This window comes from Fundulus heteroclitus, chromosome 10 (genome assembly GCF_011125445.2).
Source record: "Fundulus heteroclitus isolate FHET01 chromosome 10, MU-UCD_Fhet_4.1, whole genome shotgun sequence".
Taxonomy (NCBI): Eukaryota; Metazoa; Chordata; class Actinopteri; order Cyprinodontiformes; family Fundulidae; genus Fundulus; species Fundulus heteroclitus.
In genome coordinates this window covers 20,386,063-20,407,896 of record NC_046370.1, presented here as the reverse complement: position 1 = coordinate 20,407,896, position 21,834 = coordinate 20,386,063, and the positions used below count along the sequence as shown (strand labels likewise).

The following is a 21,834-nucleotide window of genomic DNA, read 5'->3' as shown; positions in this document are numbered from 1 at the left end:
TTCTGTGACCGTTCTTGCAGCTTTCTGATCTCAGCAACGGGTTGCTGAGATCAGCAAATGCCTGAAAACATATTCATCTTTTATCACAGTGGTGTAATCCCACGTAAAAAAAATTAATAAATATCAATACGTACATTCATCAGTTAGGAAAATAAATCCTGCTTTAACAATTAACAAAGTCACCAGTGGGATAACCAGATCCACCATTAATCCATTTGAATCAATGAGCTGAAGCATTTTGGTTGTGCATTACTTTTCCACGTTGATCCGAATTTCTAGGAACCTGCAGTTAGTAATCCATGAATTCCTGATTCTATGGGAAAATGTAACAAAGAGCTCCATGTAGGGCTGGGCAACGATTAAAATATTTAATCGCGATTAATCGCATAATTTGCCTGATTAATCGCGATTAATCGCATTGTATTTACAAACTCCAAGAACGAATTCAAAAGTAGTGTAAAGAGCACTTTTATTTTAATGTTCTGCTGCCATATGAACAAAAGTGTTGTAACATTTGTAGCACTTATCAGTAACACATATTTGGGGTTAAGCTCAACTTAAACATGTAAAACAAAAAATAGCAATAATAATAAATTAAAGCTTATTGCCACTGACAGGGAATTCTCTTTGTGAGGAAAAAATCTACCAAAAACAGGCAATTTCTGAGGTAACAGCAGGGAGCAGCATTACCATTTTATGTTCAATACCAAAGTGTAACTTGGCAGTGGTTACAACTACCTTGTTTCTGTCATATTCGATGCTGGAAGAACTTTAAACTGAAATGCTTACTAACTCGATATGCTTGCGTTGCTTGCGTTTATTTGACGTTAACACGCGTTTTTTTTGTTGTTGCTTTCTCGCGCGCATATAGTGAATGGCAGGGAAAAACAGGCAAAAACACATGGATACTTTGAAACGAGAAGCGACTTCACCAACGGCGTCGATGCAGACTCTGCTCCGCTCCGCACAAAACTTGTTCCGGCCGCCAACTCACCGCCTCGCCTAAGCAAATTCCTGCGGGAAACACCGCCTTCCGCATGTCAGCTTTGTTTTTTTCCGGCCAGCACTTTTGTTCCTCTTTGAATCCGAGGTTTGGCTGACAGCGAGGTTATTGACGCATTATCGCCACCTACTGTTCTGATTCAAACCCCTACACCGCAGCAACAGACCTTCACAAAATAAAAGCATGTGAGCAACATGCGTTAACGCGCGTTAAAGAAAATATCGCCGTTAATAGTCTAATGAGTTAACGCGAAATTAACGCGTTAACTTGCCCAGCCCTAGCTCCATGTCTTTACGTCAATCAGGGCCCAAGTTTATCTCCCACATCACTCAGTGAAGAAGATTGTTAGAGAACTGCAGCAAAGAGTGGCGTCATGGCGTCACAAGGTTTCCAGAACAACTAGTAGAACCAATCGACATGCTGCCCACGTGTCGATTGGTTGTTCTGGAGGCGTGTGAGGAAAAAGCTAAACTTTACTGAGACATTTACTGCAACTTTATGCCTTTGTCATATAAGATTGAGTGGGTCGGCTGTGAAACAACACATGAATATGAGGAAAATTAAGACTTTTAAGCATGGTGTGGGCCCCGTTTCTCTTCCAAGAGGGGCCTCGTTAGAGTGCATGGCTATGAGCTCCTGGAAAAGCCAAAACATTTTAAATCCAACTCTGGTGGCCTTTGGCAGAAAGCTCAAAATGGCTCATCACTGGGTCTCTCAACAGGACGATGATCCCAAACAATTGGCCGAGTCATCACAGAAACTGTTCGCCGCAAACATAACCTCTTTTTATGGCATCTTTACCTGGGGGGCATCAAATATGGCTGCCGTTGCACCAAATTCTGTGACCATACAATCATCATGCCTCCAAAGGACGATGCAGAGAAGCTGGACTGAAATGGAGACGATTACCAGTGGCACAATATTCTGATAGCCGTCAGAGAATCTGATTGCATTAACTGAAGAAACGTCTTTTCTCCTGGGTACGAAGAAGAAAAAAAATCTATTTCTCTCTTACATGAGAAGTGAGACTAAACTGACGGTGGTCAGACAAACGAATGTCAACTCTACTGGAACTTTATGGATACTAGTTCTCACACAGATTGGGTCCATTTTGCCATATGTTTGGTAGACGTTGCTACAGTTGGGTAAACAAGGCGTTTTGCTAAAATGTTTAAATGCTGTGCAGCAGACCCATTTTGGCCCTCTTCTTTTCTGAGTTGGGTCTTCTTTTCTGAGTTGCCTTCAAATATGGGAAGATCCCTCCTGTACATCTCCAGTTCCTGACTGGCTGCCTCCCTCTGCTGGTGGATTCCCTGTAGAGACCATTAGGAGGCCGGACACAACGGTTGCAGATTACAGATGTTTTGGATCATTCTACTTTCTTTCTTTCGGTGAGATAATGAGATGACAAGCTGGGAAAATGAAATTTGATGCCATTTCGTAGCCCTTGTCCTCATTAAGCTCTGGATGTGGCTACACCTCCACCAGTACAACATAAACTCTGAAAACGTCGTGTTTTTAGGCTTATTTTGATGAGCTATTCAGCTTTTAAAAGACATGGATACCTCACTTTTATTTTCTCTCCTAATTCAAATTTGTTTTGTTGGACAGAAGGACCGAAAGCTGTGGTAGCAGTGTAACAAATCAGTGACAGGAAATTCAGCCGCAAGAGTGTGAGTTGCAATAAAATGGATTCACTGAAGCTGGACTTTGAAGAACCAACAGGCTGGTGCTTCTTTTGCATCGGAAATGACCTAAAGTGCACGTTTTCACTCATTTACATTGACAACATGTTTCTTTTAACGGCTTTGGTTAAAACCCAAAGGCTAAACACCTTGGTAGCATCATGATTTTCACTCCTGTTCAATCGGCCCTTCTGTAGACGTTTAGTGTGACCTTTCAGAGCAGTCCAATGTATAAAAAATATAAATGAAAAATAATATGAAACCGGCTTATACTAGACATTTTGACCTAGGATTTTAAGGTAAGGCAACTGTATCTCAATGGGATTTGAGTCCAGACTTTAACCTGGCCATTTCAAAATCCTAATTTTGGATTTATTAGTCAGAGGTGCACTTGCTGGTGTGCTTTGAATCTTAAGCTAAGAACATTTAAGCTCAACTTCATAAAATGATCAGAAAATCTCCTTCAGGAGCAGCAGCCTCATGTTTGACTGTTGCTATGATCTTTTCCTAAAAAGGCTGTTATTTTTACACCGGTCGCACAGGATGCACACCTCCCAAAAGTTTCCACTTTTGTCCCGTCAGTCCACAGGAAACTTGCTCAAAGGTCTTGAGATTTATCAAGATGTTGTTTTTTCAGGCCTTTATTTTCTTTTTTTTATCTGCAGCCTTGGAAGTCTCTCATGGAGCCCAATTTTGCCAGGTCTCTTTCTTTGGATTTCTTTAGAATGTGTCACGATGTGTTGCTTTTTAAGATCTCCATATTTATTTTACAGCTCTAGGATTTACTCAGGCCTGGTGTGATTACAGATTACTTCTTGACGCAGGTTAGGAGAGCTGTTTTTATGGACTTCAATCCTGATTTAATATCTGCTTTTTGTATTGACTCGGGTTATCTTTGTATGACGTTAAAAATGCCCTGATCCAAAAAACACTTGACAAAAAAAAAAAAGAAAGAAAATAAGAAATGGTTCAAGGGGTAAAAACTTTTCTACAGCAGTTCATACACATCTGCCCTTCTGCCTGCAGTTCATCAGAAAAGTGGAAACATAAGTATTTTTTGATGCTGAAGAAAGAAACTCGTCTATATTTCCTAAGTAGATTAAAGACATCCTGGCCTAGAAAGGCAGATCCTTTAAGAGTTTCTTTTGGGAATGTTGCTTTTTTTCCCCCCATTCAGTTCAGAGATCTTTTCCACACATTTGTTGCTACATCAGAGATAAGCTGCTGTCAGACTGAAATTATAACTCCATTGTGTGAAACATCCGTTTCTTTCCTTGCTACCGCTCTCCCAACGTTGCCATGAACTTACCTCTCTCTCTCTCTCCATTTAAAACACCAGTCGTTGAAAGCTTTCCGAACACCCCCACTGCCGCCTCGTTGGTATTAAACGCATTTTTATTCACGACTCACATCAGTACAGTTCAACTTCCCAGGTTAAAAAAACAAGTTTACTAGCTTACAGACATGTACAGTATTTAAAACTTTACAGTGCGACCGTTAAAATATAAGTTACATCTTGCTTTAGTGCTCCCCTGAGATCCGGAGAAACCAACCAGTTCAAACCCAACAGGTCAGACTCGAGGATTTTTCTTTTTGACTTTTTGTATTTCAGGGAGGTTAACGCTCTCAGCTGCTCGTCTGAGTTCACAATGAACGGTTTTCAGCTCTGCAGGTGTAGTTATGTTTACAGGTGAAAAGAGTTAAGTGGGAAAACGACCCCTCTGCTGGTGTTATGCATACATCAGCTGTGCTAAAAAGAACAACTTTCTGCTGTATTTGTATTACTTCTCTGCAGCCTGTCACACAGTGGGAGTTTTTTCTGATTTAGAGTTTATTAATTATTTAATTGCTTTTAAACCATAAACTCCTGAAGCAATGCGAGGTTTAACTGCATCCTGTCCAGACGATGGATGCCCTGCGGTGCGTTTAGGAGACTCGGTGCTGGAAAAGCCGAGTCTCATCGATTTCCCTTCATCCCGCTGAAGACGGCTGCCGGCTCGGCAGGAGGACAAACAACGGACCGTTTTAGTATCAGGTTGGACATTCCAGGTGAAATTTGTTACAGCTTTACACGTTAATAGGGTGCTTCTGCCCCCCCCCTATCCCTGGTAACTCTGACACAAAGATCTGCTTGGAGAGCTGTAAGGCCTCCGGGTTACACGCGGAGTGAGCGCGTCTCAGTCCGCAGCCGGCGTTGGGTGGATGTGCTCGGATGGTCCACTCGGAGCGGCTCCCCCCGGCGATCCGCCCGCAGCTCCGTGGCTCAGGGCGTTCAGCAGGGCCTTCTCCAGCTTCTGCTCCAGGGCGTCCAGCCGGCGGTCCATGTGCTCCTTCAGCCTCCGCTCCATCTCCTCCAGACGGCGCTCCATGACCGAATCAAACTCGCTGCGGACACATCGGAAGAGGGCAGACGGCTCACTAAAGGTTCGTCCTGTTCTTAACGGTCCAGGTCGGAGAGCATGATTTTGAGGTTTAGCAGAAACATTAACAGACCCGGTGATATGCAGTTTTTTGGGGTTAAACAGTTCTGGTCAGAGATTTACGTTAATCCGGGGCATTAAAGCCACGCTCCTTTCAATAAACAATGTGAGCTGCTCTTTTTCTTAGGTGGAATATTTAGAGAACTTCAATCGTTAGAGCACTTGATTGAACACTCAGACTTTATTTTAGACCCCTCCCCCGTCTAAATTACACATCTGCCCTCAATGAAAGGTTTTAATAAGTGGTCCTGAAGTTTCTAGAAAGACTTTTTAATTTCACGTGTCAAACGTCTGGTAATTTCTGGTTTGTGGTTATGATTTAGAGTCGTGGGTAAGTCCAGAGAACTCTGAAGATTTAAGAAACTGCACATTTCGCACGCGGTGTAAATATTTTGGGGCCATTTTGGAACAATTGCAGATTCCAAGATCCCGTGTTTTAACTATTTTACAGAAGTACGAGATGTTCAGATGTGTCGCCACATTAATGAGGTCTAGAGGAGGATCCAAACTGTCCCTATATATGGTGACAGGACAATGATCGCAGACACACCTTTAAAAACAAACTTTGGAGAAAGCTGGCTAATATTGTGTAATGGGAAAAGTCTTTCTAAAGCCTCCACCTAAGCCCAACTGAAAACTTGTGGCGCTTAAATGCATTTTGCCAGGGGGGAATAAATAAATAAAATCAACAAATTTAACCAAACTCTACCATTAAAACCAGGAAGAGTGGATCCAACCAGAATGATGCCAGATGCTTGTTGTTGGCAACAAAAAAATATGGGCCAGGAGCAACCTGCTACACTGCAAAAAGGGAACTAAAAGTAAGTGACATTTTCTTGAAATTAGTGTATTTGTCCTTGATTTGAGCAGGTAAATAAGACTATTTGCCAATGGAATTAGATTTATGCACTTTAAATAGGAACAATTCATCGCCATCATCTTATTTCAAGAGCAGAATTCCTTATTATCTTATTTTAGGGGTAAAAATACTAATTCCATTGGCAAATAGTCTTATTTAGCTGCTCAAATCAAGAAAAAATATGCTAATTTTAAGAATATTTTACTTGCTTTTAGTACCCTTTTTGTAGTGTAAGAGACGTTCAACCAAACACTAGTGAGGATGTATGCATACATTTAAGCCATTGCGTTTAATTCTGAGACGATGCAGATAAGAAAATAGAAAAAAAAAAAAAATCAAACTTGTGCCCCCAGTTCTGGTTTTTAAAAACCATCGCAGTTGTATGTTATATAATCCTTCCAGCCTGGAAATAGAACGGTTCAAATAGATCATAAAAAACACCAAAATGTGAATCCTGGTTTGCAATAAAACTGATTTCAGCAGACAAAACCCCCAAATGTCTGTATCTAAATGAAAATCAAGCCTCTAAAAAACACAGGAGTTGTTCCTCCAAAAGCAGCAGCTGTACGTCTGAGAGCCGTTTGTGGAAAGTTCGCTTACCAATCCCTGCAACGTTTGTGTCAATGATAAGAACGGCGAAGGTTTTCCCAGCAACACGAGGCAGTAGATGAAAACTAAACTCTTAAACAGTTTTAGTTTCACGGGTTTGTGGAGGGAAGACGTACCGTTGTGCTGCGTTTCTCTCCTCAACATGGAGTCAGACCCAGCTGACCTTCTCTCTCTCTCGGCCCACTGGGGAAGCTCAGCGCGGACAAAGAGCCTCATTTAAACAGCTGCGGCTCGGGCCACCAGCGCGAGCAGGAAGGCGGGACAGCGGACCAATCAGAGTCTTTTTGGGGCCTTTTCACAACATATTAGTGACTCACACAAAGCTCATAAATCAACTCTATTGTGTGTCGGTTTTCTAACCCCTTCTGTCATTTTTTAAGAGATACGCACTGCCGTCATCTAGTTTTCTTTCTGGGTAAAACACATTTCGGCTTCAGGTCTAGCCACGTAAGACACCGAACCAAAGTAAAACCAAACCGTTGTCCCAGGAAAGAAACAAGTCTCTGTTTCATCCGCAGGCCGTCATCTCGCGGCGCAAGTGCCGTTCGGTTCACACGTCACGTTCTAGGTCTAGAGGAAAGTCGTCCCCATATGCTAATGTAGAACAGATTACTGGGTCAATGTGTGCTTCTGTGCTGTTTGTCTCTCTTGTTGTGTCTCTGCTCTGTCTTCTGTAACCCCAGTCGGTCGAGGCAGACTGTTCATACTGAGCCTGGTTCTGCCGGAGGTTTTCCTTCCTGTTAATGGGGAGTTTTTCTTCCCACTGTCGCTTCATGCTTGCTCAGTATGAGGGATTGCAGCAAAGCCATGTACAATGCAGACGACTCTCCCTGTGTTATTTTGGCCTTATGTTAGAAACAGTGTAGTCCAACTACTCTGTCCTCCTGACAGAGACGGATAGCTCTCCCTCTCAGGAGAGAGTTGTGTACGCGCAGGGTCGGAGTGATATTTCACACTTGGGAAGAATATTTAATGCGCTTTATAATCCGGTGCAGTTTATGTGTGGACAAGGACACACATAGACATGTTCATTCACAGTGCGCCTTATGGTGCGTAAAATATGATAATAGTTTTTTTTCTCCCTCCTTTCCGTTTCACAAAAATAAACTAAAGAAATTATTTTATAAACTTGCTTTTATGTCAAGCATTTCGTCTGGGAGTGCAGCTAAATAGAAGCCGTGAAACATGCTTGTGAGACAAGATGGCGGACCTGCCATTGTAAACAATAAAAATACGACTAAAAGTTTGCTGCCGGTGGTATTACACAATGAGCTAAGAACAGGCTTTACTTCTTTTGGGTAACTTCAAACTAAAAAATAAGTAAGTGAGTAAATTAAAGTGCTTTATATTATGGTAGAAAAAAAGTATATTTTGACAAGATATTTTCCAAGACATTTACTCAGCATTGCCTGCTACTGTCTTCATGGAAGCCCAATGAGCTAATTGGCAAAATAAAATCCTGTTTTTCCAAAAATTTAATAAAAAAAAAAAAAATTGTAAATTCGAATTAAATCGATTTATCGACCAGCTCTACCATAAACACTTCAGAAGCTTGTGGACAGCCTTCCCAGAAGAGTTGAAGCTATTCTAGCAGCAAAGGGTGGACCAACGGCATACTGAACCCTATTTGGGGTTGGGGGGCTGTGAACGCGGTCAGTCCTCTGTGGGGAGTGTTGGCCTAGAGGTTAGAGAGCAGGGTGCAATGTTCTGGGTTCGACTCTGGGTCCCTGAGCAAGACCCTTAGCCTCAGAATGCTATAATAATAATAATAATAATAATAATAATAATAATAATAATAATAATAATAATAATAATAATAATAATAATAATAATAATTATTATTATTATTATTATTGTTGTTATTATTATTGTTATTTATTAGAACCATGACTACATTCACTGATGTAGGGAAGAGTCACCATTGCTTATTTTAAAGGATGACGACCAGCAGGATGGAGCGTGCGCTCTGAACTCCACCCACCAGGTGCCGTTCCTCGTCATCTTCTCCCTCTCCAGCGCTGGCCCGGCATTGTCCAGGCGAAGCTGGGCGACCTGTCCACAGACGCTCTGCAGCACGGGCAGAAGCTCGGGGCTCAGCGCCTGTCCGTGGCTCCTCCCCTTCAGGAAGTGTGACATCATTTCCTCCAGCTGGGCGTGGTTCACCGGCACTCCGTTGTCGCTGCTCGCTGCAGGTGAACGACAAGATTTGAGTCCACAAGATGCAGGTGGCGAAAAGACACGGAGTGGTTTTCTACAAGGGCGGAAAAGGTCTAGGGACCTTTTATAAGGAGATTATCTCGATTAATTGATTACAGCACACGTCCCTTTAACTTTATCTATTTCTAAGTTAAAAAGCAACGCATCAGAAGTACATGCTGTGGTTTAGTGGGTTTATAGACCAGAAATGGAAGAAGTTCTCATTGTTGATCTGTTTGATTGACAAGAAGAAAAGCCGATATTTTACTTTTTGACCTGCCGGTTCATCGTTTGGCCCCAATCAAGACAAAATCAAACAGATTCTGATCTCTGGGCCGGGACAATAATACAATTTGGCCACTAGATGTCACCAGAGGGCGGTGCAGAACAGCAACAAGACGAGTTGCAGAAAGATTCAGGAACAGTTAAACTCACTGAAATAATTAAATTTAATAGAAAAAAATAACACCACACAACAGTTACCTGCTTTTTTTTTTTTTTTTTTTTTTTTTTTAACATCATAGATATCTAACTTTAGGAGTTTATTCTTCTGAGAGGTGTTGAGGTCCGGACAATCATCCAGTTATGTGGTAATGATTTTGTTCATTGTTTGTTCATTTAATTAGGTTTCCTAATATAATAGCTAAATGGTTTGAGAGATCACGGTTCCTACACATTTTGTTTTTCCAATCAAAGTTCCAGTTTTTTTTCCAAACTCAATGGGCAAATAAAATAAATATCCCCATGAATTTATCCCTCCTTCCACACCTCCTTCCTAAATCAGATGCTGTACGTTTCCAGGGTAGAAACCCTGGAAGATCGGTGAACTGCAATATGTGCAACCAAATTGTTATTAGTTGGAGAGGTGAGGCTGAGATGGTTTGGACTTGTTCAGAGGGAGCACAGTGTACACCATTGAAATGAGGACATGGATGGAGAGGGTATATGGTGAGGGTGAATATGCAGAAGATTGCTGGTGGATGGTGGGGATAGGCTGAAAAAAAATAAAACGAGCATTCACTGAGCATTTTCAGTAAACCAGAGAGAAAACGGGGTCCTTACTGGTATTGTTAGAGCTGATGTCGGACAGTGAAAGGTCCGGGGAGGTGGAGCCCTCCGACATGCCTCCGTTCTGAGACGGAGTCAGGTCCGCAGACCTGGAGGGCTCTGGAGGCTGGAAAACAGAACAAAGGAGGTTTTATCATTCACCGAATTTAAACGTTTCCCTCGATTGAAACCGGAAACAGAGTTGAAGTGGTTTCTGCCTGCCACGGCGGCTCGGCTTGTTAAAAGTTATGCTAAAAAAAAACACCACACAAAATTAGCTTTAGCTGATTTAAAATACACAAAAAGAACCTGAGGATAGAGTTAAAAAATAAAAAGACCTTTTGTCTAGATATTTAAATACACAAAAATGACACAGGAACTGCAAGTTTCATCATAAGTTTGCTAGCCTCTATAAGGATTTAGTGGAAAAATTCAAAAAAACGGACACATGGCTGTTCTAATGTAACGCAGAGACGGCTGCACTGATTCAGCCCCGGTTAGGGCCCAGAGGCTCTGTGGGTGGGCAGATCATTCTGATACCGTGCGGTCAGCAGGAGGAGGCGGACTCCTGGCAGCGGCTGCAGACATTCCTGCTCCTCCGACCAACGCAGAGAACGCGCCGCCACCCATCAGGAGAGGCAGGAAGCTGCCCAGAGAGCCAGTCTGATTCTGGGGAGGAAAAAAAAACAACAACAACAAATGAATTTAACCTCAACGTCTAACTTGAAACTTTTTCCCCGGTCAGGAGATGTATTAGTGCCTGTAAACTCCTCGGTGTTTTATCCCCACCGTCTGCTGGAACTGCACCATGTCCATGAGGTTCTGAGCTCCGGGAGACAAGCTCGTCCCCATCTCCTCCACCAGACTCTGCACCTGCTGCATGTCTATGCCGGGGCCGCGGCACGGAGCAGGCTGCAGCTCCTGCAGGCCCGCCACCACGCGGCAAACCAGAACGCTGCGTCTGCCGGCCAGAGAGAGCAGCTGAGGGGGAAAAAAGAACCGAAACGGATCAAATCGGGCAGAGACCGCAGGTCCAGACGCCTGGCCGTTTCCGCTTCAGATCTCACCTTCACCTCACAGGCTGACGGCGGACACTCGAGAACAAGCTGTTTCCTGTAGAAAGGTCCTCTGTCTGGGCTGTGAGACAAAAAAACAAACAAAAAACAAACACCTCATCCAACATCTGACAAACTTAGAAACAAGGTTATTGTTTCAGTTTACATTTTATGGCCCGTCAGACTATAAAATACATCCGTATACATGGAAGTAGGGCTGGACGATAATTCAATAACGATACATATCGATCAATAGATGTATATCGATGGTAGAAAAAAGGGTCAGTAAGAAGTTTAATAGAATAATAGATTTCCTTTCTTTTGCGTTCTGGCCACGTAGCTTAATATTATAGCCATTACATCCTTCCAGCCAATCACAACGCAGACCCAGGAAACGCTCCGCCCCCTTCAAAGAGTTCAGAGAGCACGCGTTCTTTTTTCTTTTCTAAAAACTTCCAGGTTTGGTAAAAAGTTGGTTGAATAAAGGGTTGAGTTTGAATTCAGTGTGTGTGTGTTCTGTTTCAAGAAATAGGTTGCCAAGCAACAGCATAAAATGCCCAGGGCTGCACTTTAAATCAATGTTTTAAATTTATTGATAATTACCGATATCGATCAATACGATTTCTATTTTATCGATACGCTTTTTTCTATATATCGTCCAGGCCTACATGCAAGAGATACAAACATGAGATGCAAAGAATAACAAATAAAGCCAGTCAGAGCATGTGTGGGGCGGTGGGAGAAAATCCAAAGTTATCCTGAAAAGATCCGCTAATTTTAATCTTTGTAACGTTCAAAATAATAATGTTTCCAGCCCTTGTAAAGCTAAAAATCCTAAAATCGCTGGTGTGCTTTTACTTTAATATCGTGCAAATGTTAAGTTCATGATAAGAGTGAATAATTTCGGTTGAAATGCGGTTTTCTAGCTCATTTCTTGCTGGGCATCTGTGGATGGAAATTGGTTTCTTTTTCTAATTTACAACGTAAGTCACGCTCAGACCGGAGAAAGAACAGGTGTGAACATCAGCCTTCACATCATGCCACAGATTCTCAGTTGGATCCTGGTCTGGATCCTGACAGGACCATTCTAACACGAATATGCAGTTGTTCCAATGGACCTTACTAGGGTTTCAGAGTAAAGGGGGATAATAAATTCCCCTTTTTGAAGGGAAAAGATGTTGAAAACCACGTATTGTTATTCTTCTGCTTCCCTTTAATGCCCCACTTAGTGTAAAATCCCAAGAAAATACAATGAAAGTCTGATTTGTGTCAAAACATTTAAGGAGAATAAATATATCTGCAAGGCATTGGACGTAAATAAGCCGCTCGCTCCGTCTGCTGTTAGCCCAGCGTAGGTTTCTGTACCTGTCTGACTGAATGCTCTCGTCCCTCGTTCCCCGCACCGTCCCACAGTATTCTCCCAGCTGGTTGTAGACCTCCATGGTCCGAGCCTCGCTGATCACCATCAGGCTGCTGACGGCAGCGGCGGAGTCGGGCCCGCAGCTTAGAGTCAGGACGCAGGGCGAGCCTTCCTCCACCTGCTCCAGCAGCACCGGAGCGACCCTGCACAGGACAGAGCAGGGGTGGACACGCCGTTAGCTGCCACTTGGGTTCCTCAGACATCCGTATGGAAAACGCCCACATGTAGTTAAAAAAAACCCTTACTGGTCGGCTTCTTTGTGAAACTGACTGAGATCGTCGCCATTTTCGCTGTCGCTGGGGTGAACAGGAAGCAGGACGTCAGCCAGGTTACGCCCCTGAGTCTGACAGACCCAAGCAGCTCCGCTTTTCACGTCAATGTCCACCATGGTGCTGAAGCTGGACCTTCGAGGGTATTAGATCAGGAAGACATAAAGAGACAACTGACATCGTAAGGACGTTTGCTGGGGAAAAACCGGCATGGTAGGCGAGCACCTTAGTTCTTTTAAAAACTAAATCCAATTTCTGTTCATGGGACATTATTGTAGAGAATAAATCTTGTTCTGTTAAGGTCCAGCTAAGAAGATCAGCGACTCCAGCATGGCTCTCAGTCCAAGTTTCCAGCCATGCAACGCCTAAAGACCAAATTCTCCACTCGCAGCTCAGGAAGCACACAGGCTGGAGCAACCATCTTATAGAGCAGACCATCTTAGCTTCCCAGAGAACCACAACCAACCTGTGCTTGGAAATGATAATGTGATCCCACTCGGCCAAAGGTAAGCCTCAGGGAGGTGTCCCTCCTGCTGCCGCCACACTCTGAGGTGTTCTGGGATTACTGGAGCGAAACACTGAAGAAGGGTGATCCGCCCAAGTGATGAGCCTCCGGTTACCAGGCTGGCACTGCCATAGCTGCAAGAAACAACAAGCCCATCAGTGGTTAAATAGGAAATCAATTCAGCATTTAGGGCGTTGCTTAACTGCATTAAGCGAATAAACTGGTTTTAGGATGTGTGTCTTAATAAGATGGAATATTTAGAACCATGGAGCAACTTTAACCAATCAGTGCTCCACTGCAAACAGGATGGGACATTTTTAAGGTTTCTCTAACTCTGTGAAAGTAAAAACTTTGGAATTTTTAATCATTTAATCAGCATCCATCATGATTCTAAAAGATTGGTCTGTCCTTAAAAAAAAAAAATAATAATAATTTGTGTCTTTTATTTTTATTATATATCAACTGGCTCTAATCAGGGAAATAGTTCTTATCAGACCAGGGCCTGATAAACCAGACAAATCTTTGGTATTTTGAAAATACTATAAATTAATAAATGATATAATAAATTTAAAAAAAATAATTAATGAATTAATAATCTTCAACCGGATAAAATATAAAATTCTCCTCTAGGATCACTGGGTGTCAGCCAGCCAGGTTCCTAGCAAAGACGTAAGGAACCTATGTCGCTCAGTTTATTTGCATTAATCAATTTCTTTGATGTTTCATTAAAAAAACAAAACATTACGGAATGAGGCTTATACTGATACGATTAAATGGGTTTTGATTAAGAGAAAATGCCCAAAACAAAAAGAATAATAACATGTTCTGACCAGAGAAGACACCTGTCGGGTAGCTGGATGGTTAAAGGTCCGTCTCTTGTTGCCGCTCTGTTAGTTATGATCGGCTCTAAATCAGATCGTTTCTTTAAAACGCTGCAAACCTCCACAACATGAGCTGCTAGCACCAACACCAACAGATCACGTTACCGTATAATCGGCCTCAGATCAGCGGCCCCTCGGCTCCTCGGGCTGCTACATCCTCCTCACGCCTCCACGCACACCTGACAACCCACCGGGGATTCAAACGAGGGGGGTGATCAGAAAGAAAATACGATTAAAAACAAAACAATCCCCGGATTCCTGACCTGCTTCATCGGAAGCGTGGGTGACGTGGAACCCGTGCGACTGACAGCGCGGGGGGTGTGACGCCATCAGACGTCGACTGGCTCCGAGGCGTATTTGTTGTGGTGAGAAAGATCGGCGTTAAACTTTATTGAAACCTATCCTGTCGCTTATTTCTTTTTAAAGGAATGTTTTTTTTCTGGATGCGTTTTGCCTGTTAGAGCAACGGATCGCGGATCTGTTGCTATTTTGTCGCGTATCAGAATAAATTAAGTCGTTTATTTTCCCCTTTGGCTGTTATTAAAAGTCGCAAGGCGATATTATAGAGTGTTAGAGAGAGTTTTTCCTTTCTATAAGCTCTAATATTTGAATTCCGCTCCTTTTTAATGTGATCCTCCAGAATAAAACCCATTGCACCTAATATAATACAGAGGTCCCTTCATTCGTGCATCATTTCAAATGATGCACGAATGAAGGGACCTCTGTATTATATTAGGTGCAATGGGTTTTGGTGTCAGTATTAATTCATCTGGTCTATTAAGGCCACCGATGTTAGAGAACAACAGTTAAATCATCAGCATCATAAAAGACCAGGAAACACACCAAGCAGGCCATCCACAGTGTTCTAGCGAAGTTTACAGCTTTTCAAAATGCTAGGCAAGGCAAAGGCACGTTTGTTTGTATAAGGACAATGCAAAGGGCTTTGCGTGATTAAAACGTCAACGTAAAACGAAAAATAAAAACTGAATAAAAGCAAGTGGGGAAAAAAAAAAAGAGATCGAAAAGCTCATCAAGACTGCTAATCCACCTGAACATGCCATCCAAGTAGTGACGAAACACATAAAGAATGTTCTCATCATGGTGGATCAGGAAGCTGCTCGGAGTTCATGCATTGGAGCTAAATATACGGATCAATCCTGAAAGACAATCTGTCAGGCAGAGACAACAAAAGACTGGAGACGGGCTGAGGTTCGCCTTCCACGAGGACGACGGCCCTAAACATTACAACCAGAGCTGCGAAGGAATGGCTCAAATCACAGCATATCCGTGTTCAAAGGCCTGCCGTAAATCTAGTTGCGCATCTGTGGCCAGATTTTTGGCAATCAGACTAATGTTGAGCTATTTTTTAAATTATAATGGGCAGAGATTTCAGTCTCTACGTGCAGCAAAGCTGGTGGAGGCAAGATACACGAGATCTTGCATCTGTTGCGCTGTGTTTGTAGCTGGACTAAAAACACGTCATCAGACAGACCGATCAAATGTTGGTGATTCATATCACCGTAAATGGAGAAGAAACTGCTGATTGACCACAAACCTAGTGGCATCATCCTGGACTGTAATCTTAACCACAAATCATCCTCATCGTCAATCTCAAATCAATTTACTGACGTTTCACTGTATAGTTATGCATCTAATAGCAAAACAATAGTATGGGATACAGTTTCTCGTGGATCTTCAACAGATAACTGTGGAAAACGAGATTTAAATGGAGAAACAAAAACAGCCAAAAAACACGGGACGTTGTGAAATAGTAAATAAGTAAATAATCCTAACAGCAGTTCAAAACGGCTTGAGGCAGAAAATTGTGTAGCAGTCTGCTGATTCTCCTGATGATGCCGCCTGATGATTGACAACTTCCTCCGCTCCCTTTCGCTATCCGCTCCCACGCAGTCCCCCCCTTTGCTGCCATATTACTGAAGGAGTGCCGCAATGAAATGAGATAAACATATTCTGTGTATGTTGCGTTCTCTCCCTAACATCTGCTGCTCCGTTGCAGGGGATGGACTTCACAGAATGCTACGAAGACACGGTGTCCGGCGTTGCTGCTGCAGCCCGCTCAGGACGCAGGGCGCGGCTAAGGAGGCTGATCCAGAGAGGCTGCAGCGTGGACTGTCGGGATAACCGCGGCTGGAACCCTCTGCACGAGGCGGCAGCGGCCGGCAGTAAAGAGTGTGTGCAGGAGTTGTTGTCTGCAGTCAGCGGTAAGAACGGGATCAGATTGATAGCTGGTTCTGCAAAAACTTAAACGGTCTTATTTCCAGGAGAGACAGAAGCCCAGAGTCTCAAACCGCCCAGAGTTTCAGTAAACCTTGTCACCTTGTCAACCTTGTTTTAGCTTGAGTTGCAAAATATGTTGAATCACAGTCATCTTCAAAATACCAGCGTGTGCAATATCAGAATAGCAAAGGACTGGTTTGTGCCCAATGTTTGGTAGGATACAAAAATGTTAGCTACCATGCATTTAAACTCTTAATGTTGCTAAAATATTGGGCCGGTTGGATGAACCATAAGTGCTCTTACTGGCCACAGCTGATGTCCGCCTTTAGGGGCTGAGATGCCGACGCTCACGCATAGCGGCGGAGACATCGTCGAGTGGTAAACAAAAGAAACTGTGATCGGCGTCGTTCTCACCGTTTCCAGCAGCGATGTTGCATTTTACGCATTTTTCTGGAATCGCGGCGCCCCAATTTTAGTCTTCCATGGTTATTTCTTGTGATCACCATGGACAATGCAGAGGACTGAGGCTCTACGCTCCTGCAGGAGAAGTGAATGCTGCTTGTCAAGACTTGATGCAATCTGCTGGGTTTCCTTAGAGAGGAAACTTTTTGACCAATTTGTATAATCTGTTCCAATCTGTATAATATGATTGAATTTGACTTTGTAAAGTGCCTTGAGATGACACGTGTCATGAGTTGGCGCTATATAAATAATATTGAATTGAATTGAATTACCAGTCAGGTCCTTTAGCTCCGCTGTTATTGTCAGACATCTTTGTAATAATCCTTTCTAACCTTCGCTCTGTGACCCTGCACCGATCTGTGCGCAGCGAGCTCCTCCAGACGTCGGCGGGATTACGCAAACTCTTCCACCCATGAGGGGGAATCGGCATGCTACCTGGCAGCGCAGCGGGGACACCTGCCGGTGGTCCGGCTCCTCCTGAAAGCCAACGCTGACCTCAACCAGCAGACCAACGACCTCTCTTGTCCTTTATATGCAGGTGAGGAGTTACCCTCTCAGCTTAGCATGAATATGTCTATCGCACGAGACCCGTGAGCATTCAGATGCCTCTCTTCGTTTGTTTTGCCCCCCAGCTGTGGACAACGGGCACACGGAGGTCGTGAAGCTCTTGGTCAGGAAAGGTGCAGAGGTCAACCGGATACACACCGCATCCTGCTGGACCTGCCTGCATCAAGCTGTTTACAAGGTAATTCATGAGATTAACACGTAGGTGGGGATCTCCGTGGCGCCCTCTCCGACGTTTGTGGCTGAAGGATGTCCTCCCTCCTTCAGGGCCACAGCAGCATTGTGCGTGTTCTCGTTAAGGTTTGCGACCTGGAGGCCCAGGATGACCACAGGATCTCCCCGCTGTTTGTGGCCGCACAGTACGGACAGAGGGAATGCCTGGAGCTCCTCGTTCAGGCGGGTGAGCAGCTTGCCTTTACGACCCAATGCGTTCAGTTTGCTTTCAGCTGGCGGACTGACACAGACCCCCGCGGGTCGGCCAGGACCAACTCAAGGCAACAGCAGAACTTTTTGCTGTGTTCTGGTCAGGTGGTTGTTTTACCTTCATTTTTTTATTTTTTTTTTGCCCAGTTTTTATTTGACATCAGGGGTCCGTTCTTCGTACGTCGCTAACTCAGTTAGCAGGATTTGATTGTTGACGATTTGGCATGATCTTGGATCGTTTGGTTCTTCGAAACTCATCCTGGACTTGTTGTCATAGCAACATGCGCGCAAGCTTGAACCTGCTCGTGAGCAGGCTTATTTCATGTAAGCAGGATTAGATCGCAGCTTTATAAGCGGAGGAGATAGGCAAGTCTGTCCAGCCAGTGCATTTGGACCACCTAGTGGCAGAGGACGGGACAGAATTGTGGAACACCATTTTTTAATGTTTAATAAAATACGAAACAAATAATGCTTAGTTCCTGTCATTTTATTTAAACAATTATTTATAAAGAAAAGCCAGCAAGTCATCTTTTGTCTGCAATAAGAGATAGTTATGTAAAGTCAGCAATACTACAGTGAAATGGTGTATGAGAACTTACTCTGAACGTCCTTTTGAATCAACTCGATCTCTAATGCAATGTTTCTCTTTTTCACGTTGTGGAGTTCAATTTCTCTACTTAATTTGTGTTTTTTCAGGTCAAAATACTATTTTTTTGTTGAAGAATCCGTTTATATAGGGAATGGATGGCACCCTGTGTCATTTTGTAAAAAAAAAAAGGGTGAAACATGCCTCATGCAACAAAAGTAAAAATAACTTGTTTTTTTCCCCCCAGCCTTCTTATTGGTGGCTGTTATAAACAGATAAACACATCATTCAACAGTGGCTTTTAAAAAAGAGGAAGAAGTTGCTTTTTAAAATACAGTATACTAATTAAAGGCTACCATTTTGTAGAATATTCTTGTACTTCACTTTTTCCCCATGTTCTAGTGGGTCCCATGGAGGCTCTGACATAAAAGAACAAAGTAAATATGAAATTATTAAAATGCAAAAATTCATACTGTAGAAAGTGATAGAAACATCTATCATGGACAGCATTTACGCATTAATTTGTCTGCTGCTTTTTGCCAGCCCTCTCTCCTGGCTTTAGCAGACTTTGAGGTGTTCCCTGTCGTTTTAATTAATGACTCAAATTCTGCATAACCTTCCATTAAAAGCTCGTGTTCTGCTGGGAGAAAAACTATGGGCGTTCTTTGGCCATGCTGAACAGCCAATAGCAGCGCTGCTGATCATTGTTTCTACTATCGATACATTTCCCCTTTTAAACAAACGCATGAACGCGCAGTTATCTCAGATAACTCAATCCAGCCATACTAATCGTAAACAACAGGTGTGTTCGAAGAACCCAATTAGCCGGATCAGGATTAGCCGGATGAAGTCATCTTGGATGTGTCATTTGATCTCGGATGTTTTAAGCAACGTACGAAGAACGGACCCCTGTTTTACAGAATCCACCAGGCCCACACAAAAATAAATAAATATTGAAAGCTGTAAATATGTTTCTTTTAATAATGGGTGTACATGAATGAGCGTTAATTCATTAATAGTAGAGACAACGTGATGGTTGATTCACTCTTATTATTATTATTATTATTATTATTATTGGCAATATTTTGTCCTGAATACGTACAGATGCAGACAAATTAAAGTGATGTAGTTAAAAGCAGTTGTCTACTCCATGAACGTGACAGAATAAGCAAATGAGATTGTGAAATGAGGGGATTTGTTTTGTACAGCGCTCCTAAATGTTCTGGTAAGACCAGAAGTTTCCACCAAAGAGATTATTATTCTTACAAAATAGTCATTTCGCTGCAGTCTATGCACAAAAAAAACTATTATTTTGTCCATGCCATTATTTTAAGTTTATAAATATAAATAAAATGAGCGGTTCCACCCAATCAGGCTCAGTTTTAGTTATTTCTGTTTTATTTTCAGTTGTTGAAGCCTGCCGACGAAGCTGTCTGCGTCTGTAATTTCTTCCTTGTCAGCTGAAGTGTTAACGGCCATAGATTAAGAGTCCAAAGATTTATCATCACTACTGAAATACTGAAACAAGCACTGATAAAGTCTTCAGGCTTAAAGAAAATTCCGAGTAAATCATGTCTAGTAATGAAACGGAAACAAAATACCAACGTACCTAATTCTCTTCTCCAGGTGCCGACGTGAACACGCAGGCGGCCGATCTGGCGACGCCGCTGATGATCGCCTCGCAGGAAGGCCACCAGGCCTGCGTGGATCTGCTGCTGGATCACGGGGCCGATCCTAACATGGCCTGCAGCACCGAGTGGCCGCAGTTCCCCATTCATGCCGCCGCTCAGTTCGGACACGTCAGGTAACTCTATCGGACTGCCTTCTCCTAGAGTCCATCCTGTATCAGTGCCTTTCTCAGCTCGGTCGCGTTTTACCACCATTTAATCCTAAAACAATGAGATGCTGGCTGCGTTTTGCTCTCTTTTCTGACCTTAACCACTGTTTAATCGTGCCAACCCAGTATTCTACGCAGGCTGATCGAGGTGACTGACCGGACGTGCGACCGGGGCGAAGGCATGGTCAGCCCGCTGTATGTGGCCGTCCACAGCGAGCAGGCCGGCAGCGTGGAGCTGCTGCTGCAGGAAGGTTACAGCCCAGACGCTCAGGAATACGAAGACACCCTGGGTTTCCCTTCTCCGCTCTCCCTGGCGTTAAATCAGACATTCACCAAACCGTGCAGGTGCGTTGGCCGGGGTTTTTTTTTTTTCCCTTCGCGAGCAACATTATTGGAATATTTTACGTAGAAATGCAGAGGAATTTATCAGCAGTTCAGCGATTGCAAAGGTCCCACATGACTTTGGTGATTGGGTCTTCGGTAAAGCAGGAAAACAAGTCAAAGTACAGAGTGATAACAAATCTTCTGTCTTTCTGGTCCATTTTCTTTTAAGTGATATAATAAAGCTGCTGCTCACTGCGGGAGCAACTTTAAATGCAGAGGAGTGGACTTATGCCCTAGCCACCGACAGAGCCGACCTGCTGGAACTGATCCTGGCCTACAGGTGGATCCCTCGGCCAGAAGCTTTAAAAGGGGGCTTTTCAGCATCGCGCCGTCATGGGAAGCTGCCGCTGAAGCTACAGGAGCTGAGGGAACTGATCTGTGTAGCGTTGAGCCAAGTGGAGTTTGCTTCCTGTTGGCTTTCTGTCCTTCTGAGCAAAGGACTAGAACCATCTTTGCTGCTGCACCCGCATATGTAAACACGCTTAGCTCTACACGTTTATCCTCCTTCCATTAATGGCGTGAATTAACTCGGATGCTCTTTGTCTTTTGTTCCCTACAGGCTGGAGAAGGCGGACAGTGATGTGTTGAACTTTCTGCTTGAGTTTGTAAACTGGTCAACTCTTTGTCCTTCTCTGAAGACCGTTTTGGACCAGAGGCTGGCAGAGAAGACCTGGGAGCCACACGCTCATTTTGGTACACTCTGATCATCTGTGCTTTACTTTAATGTCGTTTACATCAACACTCAGCTGATGGATCCCCCCCCCCCCCTCCCCCTCCCACATTGCAGATTCGGTTCCCTGTCTTTTCCACCTGTGCCGGCTGAAGGTTCGGGAGGTGCTGGGGCCGGATCAGCTGATGAGGACCGATATAGTCCAGCAGCTGCCTGTTCCGCCTCCGCTTTGTGATTTTCTCAAATTCAGGAACGTCCAAGAACCTTCCTACACGCACCCGCCGCCATCACCTGTCATAAATCGCATCGAGAGACACCGCAGCACGCACAAACACAGACATGTTCTGTAAATCTGATTTTCCCCATTTTGTTTCTCTTGTGCCGATTTAAAGGTGTTGAGATCCGTATTTCACATTGAAATAGCACTCCATATGGGACCCACAGAGATAACTGTCTAAAAAGTGTATATGTGCACTGGTCTGTCTTGTGGAAATGTTCCATATAACTTCCTTATGTTGTTACCAGTTAATATTCAGGATTTTTGGCTTTCTCGAATGTGGTAAAGAAAATAAAATTATGTTTTTTTTAATAATTATTTTGTCTGCTTTGAGTTTCTGATTAAAGAACTGTGGCACTTTTTGTATGAATTGTTTTCCTCTTT

At 43.4% G+C, this 21,834-nt stretch overlaps 2 protein-coding genes across 3 annotated transcripts; one reads left to right on the top strand and one right to left on the bottom strand.

Annotated features, from left to right (window-relative positions):
• Window positions 1-4,064: 4,064 nt before the first annotated feature.
• Window positions 4,065-14,234, bottom strand: c10h10orf88 (chromosome 10 C10orf88 homolog). Of its 2 annotated transcripts, none has more exons than XM_012855926.3 (10): window positions 13,959-14,103; window positions 13,090-13,262; window positions 12,600-12,758; window positions 12,300-12,497; window positions 10,947-11,016; window positions 10,669-10,860; window positions 10,420-10,548; window positions 9,895-10,006; window positions 8,618-8,822; window positions 4,065-5,073 (listed from the first exon to the last, which is right to left on the bottom strand). In XM_012855926.3, exons 3-10 carry the CDS (start codon window positions 12,740-12,742, stop codon window positions 4,866-4,868), a joined length of 1,257 nt encoding a protein of 418 aa, XP_012711380.2. In that variant the 5' UTR covers window positions 12,743-12,758; window positions 13,090-13,262; window positions 13,959-14,103; the 3' UTR covers window positions 4,065-4,865. The 2 variants fall into 2 exon arrangements, with proteins under 2 accessions (XP_012711380.2, XP_021168200.2); XM_021312525.2 differs by lacking the exon at window positions 13,959-14,103 and adding an exon at window positions 14,115-14,234 and having other exon boundaries at window positions 4,066-5,073.
• A 33-nt stretch (window positions 14,235-14,267) lies between these two features.
• asb3 (ankyrin repeat and SOCS box containing 3) lies at window positions 14,268-21,765 on the top strand. Its single transcript, XM_012855923.3, has 10 exons — window positions 14,268-14,374; window positions 16,027-16,231; window positions 17,077-17,247; window positions 17,342-17,454; window positions 17,541-17,673; window positions 19,909-20,086; window positions 20,246-20,464; window positions 20,673-20,975; window positions 21,063-21,196; window positions 21,291-21,765. Exons 2-10 carry the CDS (start codon window positions 16,030-16,032, stop codon window positions 21,521-21,523), a joined length of 1,686 nt encoding a protein of 561 aa, XP_012711377.2. The 5' UTR covers window positions 14,268-14,374; window positions 16,027-16,029; the 3' UTR covers window positions 21,524-21,765.
• The last annotated feature ends 69 nt before the right edge of the window (window positions 21,766-21,834 follow it).